The sequence below is a fragment of the Saccopteryx leptura genome, chromosome 5 (genome assembly GCF_036850995.1).
Source record: "Saccopteryx leptura isolate mSacLep1 chromosome 5, mSacLep1_pri_phased_curated, whole genome shotgun sequence".
Classification (NCBI taxonomy): domain Eukaryota; kingdom Metazoa; phylum Chordata; class Mammalia; order Chiroptera; family Emballonuridae; genus Saccopteryx; species Saccopteryx leptura.
Window position 1 is genome coordinate 185624390 of NC_089507.1, and position 12806 is coordinate 185637195.

The 12806-nt window shown below is 38.0% G+C and overlaps 1 protein-coding gene across 4 annotated transcripts in view; it reads left to right on the forward strand.

The window, feature by feature from the left end:
- TASP1 (taspase 1) overlaps positions 1 to 12806 on the forward strand; it is a 314709-nt gene that overhangs the window by 25736 nt on the left and 276167 nt on the right. For 3 of the 4 annotated variants that reach the window (XR_010751729.1, XM_066387123.1, XM_066387124.1), the window contains exon 4: positions 248 to 316. Coding sequence is in view for 2 of the 4 variants with exons in the window: in XM_066387123.1 (XP_066243220.1) it covers positions 248 to 316 (69 nt within the window). In the remaining 2 variants the exon portion in view is untranslated. Of the gene's footprint in view, positions 1 to 247; positions 317 to 7862; positions 8129 to 12806 lie in introns of all 4 variants that reach the window. The other variant, XM_066387125.1, reaches the window with a different exon arrangement.

Below are 12806 nucleotides of genomic sequence, written 5' to 3' on the forward strand. Positions count from 1 at the left end.
GATGCTCTATCTACTGCGTCATAGCATGGTCAGGCTGTTTTTTCATTTTGTTGATGGTTTCCTTTGTTATGCAATTACTTTTTAGTTTGATATAATCCTATTTGCATATCTTTTCTATTGTTTGTCTTGTCTGAGGAAATATATCAGAAAACATATTGCTATGAGGAATGTCTGAGGTTTTATTTACTGCCTATGTTTTCAAGAAGTTGGGTTTTTACAATGAATATCTCTCCCCTTGGTTTCACAGGCAATTGAAAAGCTACAGGCTGGTGCTCTTGCGACAGATGCAGTGACTGCAGCTCTGGTGGAACTTGAGGTATTTCTTTTCTCTATGTTTTATTTAAAATATTTGTTTCTTAAATGACATAAAATTGTTAAGTTAGTCAACCATCAAGTATATGACCAGTTTTTACCAACAATATTAACAAAGTTGTGAAGAAGCCTATGATATTGTTAGGTTGTTTTTAATTGGAGGACTTCTCTGAAAGTTTGTTAAATTCCTTTTTTGCCCTGTTTTGTGAGATTCATAAATACAGAAGTTACTGGCTACTAATGTTATTGGGTATTTATATTTCCTCCATATTTTTTGTAGGAAAATTCCTGAAGTTAACTCACTCCAAAGTAATACATGTTTAGAAAACACATTTCCAACTGTTTAGAAGTGTCTAAAGTGGAAGGATGTACAGCCATCCCACCCGGAATGTGCCTGATCTTGTCTAAAGTGGAAGGGCAAGTTTCCTTAGCAGCCTGATGGTGCAATATGTATTCTGACGCTATGCTCTGTGAAGTATGTCTTGTTCAGTGTGGTTGTTAGGTTGGCCTCCAGTTAACTGCAGCCACCGGAGAATTCAGTGGGGAGGCACTCAGGTTTGCTGTAATTCTTTGTACTCCAGAGTGAAGATTTCTTAGTTCCCTTAGCATGGAACCTTGACAGTGAGTTTGTCCAGGGAATGTTGGGTCCTTCAGAGGACCAACTTCTGTGCTCAGACTTAGAGTGGATAGATTTGTGTAAGTCAGTTTAGAAGGTTATAGTGAACAAATAGTTTTTTGGTTGAGAAGACTACTTGGGAAATCAAATAAGACAGAAAGATAAAATAGTGATGAGTTTCAGGAGATGGAGCAGATCTTCCTAAATGGACTGGATTGAGGTCCTTGTGTTTAAGCTCTCATATCAGGGCACAGATCCTATCATGCCAGGCGTTGCTTTTCCCTGTGAGAATTGCCCAGGAGTTTGCCAAGAGTCTTAGCCATGTTTTCTGTATGTTCTTCTCTTCCTTCATTGTGAAGCTGCACTTTTGATCATGCCTTATAGATTTTAATCTTTCCCATTAACGTTTTCAGTTTGGCTTAGTCAAGGAAGGTAAACAGATGTAGTGGGAACCAGTTCTGTTGTAGTTTGGTCCTTGAGGCATTTGACTTCGAGATATGTGATCTCCTATTGTAACTGATGCTAGCTCTACCAGTCATTAGCCATGTATCTCTGGGAACCACACAATCTCTCCTTGATCCAGTTTTTCTGTTTATAATCTGGGGGTAATCCCTGCCCTACAGAGTTGTGATGACTGAGTTCACCTGACAGTCACTCAGAACAGTGTGTGGTTCATAATAAACACTTTATAACTATTGGAAATTATTAATTACTATTATGAGGTGCTTTGGAAAAGGCATATATGAAGTGAATATTTTGTAACTATTAACGACAAGCTTTATAGTATGAAAGGAAGATTACTTATATATTGTGGATAAAAGGGAAAAGAAGTGCAAGAAAGATTGATGTATACTTACCACTGAACAACCTTGACTCAGCACATTCACACAAGGAAAGCTTCATCTAATTTAATTCATTTGTTAATCGCAAATCACTCTCCTTTGTGCAGAAGGTGGTTTCCCGAGATGAGCTGAGGTTGCGGTTGTGGGGTCCCTGTGGGTCTGGGGAAGAAAGGTTAATGAAGAGCAGGGGGATATACTGGAATGGCAGCCATGAGCGCAGAACTGAGTAAGATTTAGTTTTCCTTTTATTTTTCATTTGAGAATAACTTTAATTTCCCCAAGTCATACTTATATCATGTTGCATATTTCAGTATATTTTCCCCCTGTGATATATTATATTAATCCTATTTTTAAAAGTTTCCTTATTTATACTTAAAAAAACTATTTAAAATACATTTTGGAATACTATGTTACACATAAGTAAGTGAACTTTATAATATTGAATGATAACCTGTGTTTTTTAAGAGTGTGGAAATGAAGGTTTTTTTTTTTCTTTTTTCTTTTTTCTTTTTTCTGAAGCTGGAAACGGGGAGAGACAGTCAGACAGACTCCCGCATGCGCCCGACCGGGATCCACCCGACACGCCCACCAGGGGCGATGCTCTGCCCACCAGGGGGCGATGCTCTGCCCCTCCGGGGCGTCGCTCTGCCGCGACCAGAGCCACTCTAGCGCCTGGGGCAGAGGCCAAGGAGCGATCCCCAGCGCCCGGGCCATCTTTGCTCCAATGGAGCCTTGGCTGCAGGAGGGGAAGAGAGAGACAGAGAGGAAGGAGGGGGGGGGGGAGTGGAGAAGCAAATGGGCGCTTCTCCTATGTGCCCTGGCCGGGAATCGAACCCGGGTCCCCAGCACGCCAGACCGACGCTCTACCGCTGAGCCAACTGGCCAGGGTGAAGGTTTTTTTTTTTTAAAGAAATATATACAATATTTTATTATTTTTATTGTTATATGGATAATGGTAGCATAGAATTCTGTCCTGAGTGAGGTTAGCATACTTTCTTACCTTTAATTATTAAATTTGGAGAAGAATGTCAATGAATTATCTTTAAAAATTCATTTTTATGTGGAGTCTTTAATTGAAATATATGTTATAGTTTAAAGGCGAAGGCTTCCCTGGGAGAACTTTCCTGAGTCTTGAGAATTGTGTTGAAAGTCATGCTCTTGTGCCCCCTGCAGTTTCAGTTGCCTTGCAGAGCTGTGATGCATCATCTCTAAGCAGGGTGACTTTTCAGCTGGAGTTCAGCTGAAGTACTATAATAGTTTATGTCAATGGAAAGATATATGAAAATCAAATTATAAAATTTTATGTATTTGGGGAAATATAAGCAACAATATAGAGTAATTTCAATCTACTGAAAAGTCCCAGACAGTCTGATTTGTACTGTTACGTTTATTGAGAGTAAATACTTATCTTTAGTTTTCATCAATCTGTTCAGTAAGAGTCTTAATTTACTCTATTCAATCTTGTCCTAATTATTGACTAGATGTGGACAATCATCATACCTTTTCTTTTTGACTTTGGCATTACTTTTTGACTGAAATGAAACTGTACTTTTAAAATTTGCCTGTTACATTTCACTTACACACAACAAAAATCAGTTTGAATTTTTTGAACACTTTACTGACTGAATTGAACTGACTAAAATGGTTTTAATGGTCTCTAATGGCCAAAAGGTATATGTGGCTTTGAACTTTAAAAAATATGAAAATTTGCACTTACCCAAATAGTAAAAAATTTACTGATCTCAACTTGAAGTTATGGAGGAGGAAGAGACAAAGTGAAAGAAAAGAAAGTTTATATATTGGATTACAATAAAAAGTGATGTCTCTAGGTGGCCTATATACTTAATACAGTCCACCTAGACACATCATGCTTTAGCTTTTCTTGGAAACCGATTACCTTGTGTAGTTTCATGTGTCTTGTCTGCCAGTACAGACAAGTGGTGTTTTCCTAAGACTACCACTTCTGGGTGCCAGAGTGGGTATTTCTTTCATTTAAATAAGGGAGATCAGTTGAGTGCATACGTTTCTGCTATTAATCTGACTAGCTTCTCCCTTTGGGGTTTTGGGATGGAGGTGACCACTCCCATAGGAGAGGTGTTTTGCAGTGTAGAAATGAAAATGATTTTTTAAAAAAGTTCATTTATTTATTTTAGAGAGGTGGCAGAAGGTAGGAGGAGAGAGATGGGTGGGGGAGGAGCAGGAAGCATCAACTCCCATATGTGCCATGACTAGACAAGCCCGGGGTTTCTAACCAGTGACCTCAGTGCTCCAGGTCGAGGCTTTATCCACTGCGCCACCACAGTCAAGCATGAAAATGATTTGATGCTTTGTGCATTTTGTTTATCTTCAAAATATGGGGAAGGAAATACAAAGGTCAGTTTATAGATTATATTTTAATAATGTATTCTAATTTGATTTGGTCCCATTGTTTCAGTTAGCTATTTATAGCTTTTTTGAGATTATCTTTGTACCTGATAGGAAAGAGACATATCCACTGGATAGTGCAACTCTGATTTCACTCACAGTAGAGAAGTTAAATATTGTGAAATAATTTTATCTTCATAGCTAGGGCTATGCATTTAGAAGACAGTTGCTTTCATGGCTGCTTTTGAAATATTTTTTGTTCAGGTAGTGGTGGATTTAAAATCTTAAAGATAATTTTGCATACCTTGCATGGTAGAGCTTCTGATACAAGTTTCTTCTTTGAGGAAATGGGATATAGATCTGGGTGAGTCATGATATCTCTACTAACGCAAAAAAGTTTAATAGATTCTGGTAAAAAATAAACTAGTACTCATAATAAAATAATTATTGAAGCTCCCATGTACATCAATATATATATTTTAAGAAAGCACTGAGGCCTGGTTAAAAAGTTCTAGTAAAGAATAATAGATAAACTATGGATGAGAAACTTTTGAGCGATTATTTGTAATCTTGTATGAGAAAAGTTGTGAATCTGTCTGAGATTTTGAAGATCTTGATGTAGCTAGCCTTTGGGAGATTTTGGTTAATTCATTTTGAAAGCTGGTTATTTTGGTAGGTAGAATACTCTGCATTAAAAATGGTGATAGGTATGGCTTTTTTTTTTTTTTTTTTTTTCTTTTTTCATTTTTCTGAAGCTGGAAACAGGGAGAGACAGTCTGACAGACTCCCGCATGCGCCCGACCGGGATCCACCCGGCATGCCCACCAGGGGCGATGCTCTGCCCACCAGGGGGCGATGCTCTGCCCATCCTGGGCATCGCCATGTTGCGACCAGAGCCACTCTAGCGCCTGAGGCAGAGGCCACAGAGCCATCCCCAGCGCCCGGGCCATCTTTGCTCCAATGGAGCCTTGGCTGCGGGAGGGGAAGAGAGAGACAGAGAGGAAAGCGCGGCGGAGGGGTGGAGAAGCAAATGGGCGCCTCTCCTGTGTGCCCTGGCCGGGAATCGAACCCGGGTCCTCCGCACGCTAGGCCGACGCTCTACCGCTGAGCCAACCGGCCAGGGCCGGCTTTTGCATTTCATATAGTGAAAGGCAAATTGCACAGGCTCCTTTATTAAACATGTTTTGTCGAATTCATGGTGCTTAAGTGGACGCTTCTGTTCTTTTGTTAACTTGATCCATGATTAAAGGCTCCCTATGGCCAGGGGAGGTGGTAATTCATGGTTGAAACTTAATTTATTGTCCAAATGCTTTGGCATTTAAAGAGAAGATGCTTTTGGGCACAAGTTTTTATATCTGTCTGTTAAAAATAGTCTATTGTCCTTTGAACTCTATAGAATCCAGTATAATGCATACTTATGAACTCTAGGAAAATCTTTTAAGAAGTAACTTTTTATCCAGATGGCTGATAGTTGGGCTATGAGAAACAAAAAGTAGGTATTATTATATATTTATATTATATTATATAATACTATTATATATTTATCTGTATCTCTATATCCTCCATACCCAGAGCCAGCTCTCTGTATTTCTGTACAGTAGGAATCTTCAGAATGTCATCACTGTTAGGTAGTAGGTTGTTAGTGAGTCAGGGCTGGGCCCCTCTGTGCAGCAGCAGGGTTAGGCCCCACCCACTTCACTGGGCTGTGTACTTCTGGCTGGAATTCTTGGTGTACCTCAGGGAGAGAGCACCTCAGGACTGCTAGTCCTTGAAATGCTCAGTGGTCATAGAGAGGATGGGGCTTGCTGTCATATAGGCATATCTAGTTTGGAAGGGAACGTTGAATGGCAAGGGCTGACGTGATCCCCATTTCGCTCACCAAACCTGTAGCAGGTTCACTTGTGGGATTTCTTTGTGAGTAGATGCTTAACCACATACTGCTCCTTTTTCCACTTAATGTTTGTTTCTAATTGCAAAAAAAGTAGGGGCATTTGCTTTACAGTCATTTATGCTTATTTAGGAGGTTAAGAAATTAATGAGTATTTCCATTTGTCTGCTTTTTTTTTCTGACAGAGACAGAGAAAGGGATGGATAGGGACAGACAGACAGGAAGGGTGAGAGATGAGAAGCATCAATTCTTCGTTGCGTCACCTTAGTTGTTCATTGATTGCTTTTTCATATGTGCCTTGACTGGAGGGCTCCAGGTGAGTGAGTGACCCCTTGCTCAAGCCAGTAACCTTGGGCTTCAATCCAGCAACCTTTGGGCTCAAGCCAGCAACCATGGGGTCATGTCTATGATCCTAAGCTCAAGCTAGTGACCCCTTGTTCAAACTGGTGACCCTGTGTTCAAGCTGGCAACCTCGTGGTTTCGAACGTGGGTCCTCTGTTCTATCCCAGGTGTGGCCAACAGGTTTTGCCCCTGGGCCAGATTAGAAAGAAAAATTTTTTCACGGGCCAGATGAAATATTAAACTTAAAAAATGTTAAATACAAAAACGATTTGTTTAAGTAAACAAAATTTTATTATGTAATTTGTTTATGAATAGATGAATGGAAAAAATTTTAATATACAATATTATTTTAATAAAAATATAATTACATACCATATAAATATCCAAACTGTATCGCAATCAATTGAAACAATATTTAATTAATAGAATGAGCTTGAAGGGATTATATCGCAAATAAAACAATTATTTTGTTTTACAAACAGCTTGGATACATTTTCAGTTATCAACTGCAGCTATTGTCTATGCTACAATTCCACTTGATTCAGCACACTTGACCACAAAAATAACGAATTGTTTGACCTTGGGTGCGCACTGGCAAACTCCACCTTAAAGAATGTGGGTTTCACATCGCCGCTAAATGTCAAACAGTTCATATGGAGTACAGACAAGTACAAAAGTTGTAAATCTTTATAATGGAATTTTTTTTTAAAAATAAAGAAGTATTGCAAATCCATTTGACCAATTATTGGAAGTTAACCCTAGATTAGTCACACACGGAATTCTTTTCCACGTATCACTATCTTCTTAAATATCTCGATTTCCAATAATCAAAGACGCTTCCTCTTCTGAGTAGCTGAGATTTTAATTAGTGGAGAATATTACAAATATAATCACAGGCCACATAAACTCATTATGTGGGCCGGGCCGTCTGTTGGCCATCCCTGCCTGCTCTATCCACTGCTCCACTGCCTGGTCAGGCTTTTTTTTCTTTTTCAGAAATCATCTTTTCATAAGCAGAGGGTAGCTGAGCATTTCAGTGGTTCCTTGTTTCCTCCCCCCCTTTGTTGTCGGGCTGAACATCTTGGAAAGACAGCTTGATGCATTTAGCTCACAAGTGCCCGTTAACCGTAGTGTGACTGATGAGTCTGATTCTAGACCTGCTGCCTTTGGAAGGCTCACTTTTCTCTTCTATTGGTAATACCTCTTATCCTCTGTGATGGGAAGAGGTCCTGCTTTTATGCATGTGAAGCAAGGAGTTTTACCTTTTTCCTTTTTTGATACTTAAAATGTTTTCATTGCATGAAATCTGAGTTTTTACTTTAGATGCTTTTTTTCTTTTTATTTTTTTCCCAACTTTGTATCATTGATTATTTTATTCAAAGACCCTATTTGCCTGTCTGTTTAGTGTGTTTCCAGTGGTGCTTCAGTATTTCTGTGTATTCCTGCTGTTTATAGAGTCTTTATGTTTCTCTGCATTTTTTTGTTTTATTTTTTTGAGGTGTACACACACAGTTACACTTCATGGAGTTGCATCCAGCCAAGTGTCCATGTTCTTCTTGTGAAGAGGCAGAGAAAATCACCTCTCCCAAGAAATTCCACCTTCTGACCAAGGGAAATGTGTCCTGAGGAGCTGTACGCAGATGGAGGCAACTTGTTTGCTTGTTCTGCTGCTAGAGCATTGATTTAATTAGAAGACAGGCTGTGGGTGGCCATGTGCAGACAAAGAAGCACCAGACAGAGCCCAGTTAGCCTGGGACGGTAAAAGTAAGTTACACTCTTTTTAAAACCCTTTTGAGTACTGATGCTGATTCTTGCCTTTTATACTAAGGGGCAACTTGTAACTTACTGTTTGTGTTAACACATTAGGTACATCTGCTCTTTTTCCCAGACCCTAAAAATTAAACATGCTCTCTAGCACAAAGTACTTGCTTAGTGGAAAAGCAGTGATTTTTGTTTTTCCTTTCCATTTGTTTTTTAACTAAAAAGAAAACTGAATCAATTATTACATTCTCTAGACTAATTTTTCAGTGCATTAGCACTGTGTATTAGTTTTTGACCAGGTCAAAACATTGAAGTACAGAACTTACCAGTTTTTCTTTGTACTGATGGTCCCCCGTTCTCACCATGTCTTGATGAGCTGTAGGCATCTTGACTGAGTCTATTAGAAGATGTGGTCCAAAACCAGACAGACATAGTGGTTCCTAAGGGACATGTAGTTTTATGTGTGAGCCCTTACTTTGCTCTGGTAGTTGTTACTCTTAGAGAATATATTACATTTTGAAATGAACTTTTCAGCTACTTAAACTACATTTGGCAATGTGGTAGAGTTGGTGGTAATCCTGAGTTTTAGCTATGTGAAAGCAATTTGCCTTTGAGGATTAAATGTAAATGTCTTTTTGTCCTATATTAATAGAGATATTAGATTCATTGGCTGTTGGATATATAGTGTTGTGACTATTAAATCATATTGTGTGTGTGTGTGTGTGTGTGTATCATGTGGGGCATCAATTTTATAATCTAATTCTCTTTCTTTTTTTTTTTTTGCTCTGGTTAATTAAGGAGCTAGGCTAAGAAGAGTTTTCTGTGTTCAGCAAAATCACAGGCTGATGTCATGAAGGTCAATCTGAAAAACTGCCTTTAGATTTTAAGTTTTCGTCCATCTTTCAAACCCAGGCCTTTATTCAGAATCTGGAACGAAATGAGAAAGTGATACAGTTTTTAGGGCCCATCAAGATCATATCCTGCTCCAAAGCAGAATAAACCTTTTTTTCCCCCCGGTCATTCTTTCTCTCTATCTAATTTTTATGTGGGAAGTAGTCTTTACCTAAGTGTTACAGTAATGAGGGATTGTATCTCACCGTAGCAGAGCAGGCAGCTTAAAATAGAATCCTAGGCATCCCAGTTGACAGAAGTTCTTTGGCCATTCCAGCTGCCAGGGAGTTATTACTGGCAGTCACTCTCACTCGGGGCCCAGCCTCCTGCACGGGGCACACATTTCCTGACAGTTCATGACACGTATATACCGTAACACGGGGCGTCGACACTAGAACACTTATTAGACTTCTCAGAAAATTCAAAGTGAAGAACTTATATATTTTCTTCTCTTGGATTATGTGCAGATGTTAACATTTTCTGGTGGGTTGGAAGTCTTTTAATGAAAAGCATAGTTATAAGTTACTACTTAGAAGTTAGTAATTTCCCCTTTCCCCATTCTGACCATGTCCTCACCTCACGATAGAAGGATGGTTTAAGTTATTGTAATTCCATGGTCTGTTGTGATTTTTTTGAGTGATATTTTCATATTATTGTCAACATGGTTAAAAGGTGTAATTATTTAGGTTGAAGAGAAGTGTAAGTGGATGCCAAACGTAGCTTTGCTAGAGAAACAGCTACATTTGTCTTTTCTATTAGAGCTCATGTGGAAAAGACAATTTCAGGTACCGTGTGTGCTAAGCTCTTCCTGGACATCATAAAGAATCCAACTAAAATAAGGTTTAAAACTATTTCAGATGTGCAAGTCTATTGAAGCCAATATTTAATTCTAGAGATTTGTGTTTTCTTTGACAAGTAACTCTTTGTACTGCAAACCTGTGTCTTTCAATTAAAACAAAATGAAAATAAACTGCTGTGATGTCATTTTTCTGCTTAATTTTAGCCTATGTTTCTTTGAAAATTAGGCAGATTGATAATAGAAAGGAGACAAGGACAGATGTGCAGTGCTTTTCTATTAAAAGATTTTAAATAATAAATTAGAGAAAAATATGGTTTCGTTTTTGACAGACTTTATATGCCAGATCAACAAATGCTCTAATGAGCAAATATCAACATTCTGTTCTGACTTTTCCAGAAGAGCTTGGATGCTTCAAGAAGATCGTAAGCAGTTTTAGTTCCTCATATATATGTTGCTGTGTGTGAGAGTTTTTATTTTTTAAACATAAAGTATGTTTTTTTTGTGTGTAGTTGAACATTTAAAAAAATGAACTGTCACAGATATTAAAATTGGGTATTCAACATACTATATTTGACTCAAGTGTTCACAGTGTGATGCAAACAAATGTTCTCTCAACTTGCTTCCAGGATAGCTAAAATATTACTTTAACACATGTTTAAAGTAGAGCACTGTAACGATTTGGCTAGCTGTAATTCTGGACTGTCTAAGTTGAGTAATTTCCTCAGGCATTCCAACTTTGATCAACCACAGTAAGAACTTTTAGCATGCCTGTAAAGCAGCCAGTGCATCTGTAAATATGTCCTGAGGTAGAGAGAAAAGGGAGAATGCCAGAAAAGAAAGAATACTTTCTGTCGTTAAGAGCAGTTACAGAATGAAAATGGAAAGTTTTTTGTTTTCCTAGGAACTCTTTTTAGGTAATTGAGCCTCTGGTGCCTAAGTATGCCCTGTGGTTCTGTATTAATGAATGAAACATACTTCACTTGGACCTAGTAAAAATGTTTTCTGGCTAACTCTGCTGGAACTTATTGGTTAAAGCCCATTAATCCTGAAACTTTTCATTCTTTACTAATACAATATTAATTGGCCAAAAAACCTAAACATAAAGAATGGTATGTATCTGAGTAAAGCATGTGTAGTTTATAATTGGCTAATATTTGAGTGAAAATATGACCTTGTTTTGGAATAGGCAATATAAACAAATAATCCCATATACCTTTTGTGTTTAGTACATGGATGAAAATAGGTTTTCTGGTTATTTTTAGTCACCTGAAAAGGAATTTGCAAATGTCTACTGGTTTATTAACTAAGAATATACTGGTAAATCAGTTTCTGCTATGTGACAGCTGCATGTTTCCTGTCTTTTTGGAAACAGTATGCTCATACTGCATAAATATAGCTTTCTGTGGATATCTATAAGGTGTGTAGCTAAAAACTGCTTGCAAACTTGATATTTAAATTGGATGATCTGTCTAGCTTCTTTCTGATCTTTTTTTCTATAGTCCCATGATAAAAGATACCATGACCTCCCGTTAGATTCAGTTGTGAAAATTCTGCTTTTTTAGGTCAATATTGTACCAAACATTAGGAGGAATCCATAATCTTGTGATTTTCATGTTGCAGATCTCTATTCTCCTGTTAGTCATAGAGAACAAGGTTAACACGGTTACATAAAATTTATCAATAATGAAAAAAGGTTTTATCATAGTTTCACTTTCATTTCATTAGCATTTTTTTAGAACTGGACATAGGGCATTATAATTGGTAAATATACCCACTTTAAGCCCAGCCCCTGCATCCTAAAAGAGATGCAGAGAAATGGCGAATGCACACATGGGGGGGGAAGGTAGAAGGGCAGGGTCTGGATAAGCTAATGGTGATGTTCGCAGGCAGGGTGTTTCTGTGGCGGTTACCTTGTTGTTGTTCTTTTTTTACCCAAAAGTTTTTCTTCCTGTAAATATTGTCCATCTGAATGGCATAATTTCATCAAAATTTAATACTTGTTTAATTTAATGTGTATACTTATTGCCTTGATCTTGAAATCATCAAAGTTTGCACTGAGAACAGAAGGGCCAACTTTTATAAAAACTATATGGCATCTGGTAGTTAATTTATAGATAGATTCTCATTATCTTTATTTTACCTGATTATCTTTTTGTCATTCTTTGCATGTTACTTGAATATTTATTTATATTCTCCCTCCCATACAGTGGTGGGATTCAAATAATTTAACAACCGGTTCTCTGCCCTTATGACTATTTTAAGTATAAAAAAAAGGTACTTAAAGGTTGTTTATTATTTCATGTATTTAATACTTAAATAAGAACAATAAAAGAGGTACACAAAACTTGATTATAAGAGTTTTAGAATAAAAAAATATTAAATAATACCTGACAAAAAACAATAAAACTGTTATTTAAGATATTTCCATATTACTTTTTTTTTGACAGAGACAGAAAGAGAGAGGGGCAGATAGGGACAGACAGGAAGGAAGAGAGATGAGAAACATCAATTCTTTGTTGTGATAACTTAGTTGTTCATTGATTGCTTTCTCATATGTGCCTTGACTGGGGGGCTTCAGCAGAGCAAGTGACCTATTGCTCAAGCCAGTGACCTTGTACTCAAGCCAGCGACCATGGGGTCATGTCTATGATCCCATGCTCAAGCCAGCGACCCCTTGCTCAAGCTGGTGAACCCGTGCTCAAGCTGGATGACCCTGCGCTCAAGCCGGTGACCTTGGGGTTTCGAACCTCGGTCCTCTGTGTCCAAGTTCAATGCTCTATCCATTGCTCCACCGTCTGGTCAGGCTCCATATTACTTCTTGATTGGCGTCTTCACTTGCAATTTTCTTTGCTTTTATCTGAGCATCATCAGCTGTGTGGTTGGGATGAACATTACTATGGGCTCTTACAATACAGTACACTGTTGCTCAGATGAAAATTAAAAAGTCAGGAATATAAATTTGTGATTTTCATATTGGGCGGCTGCCCAGGT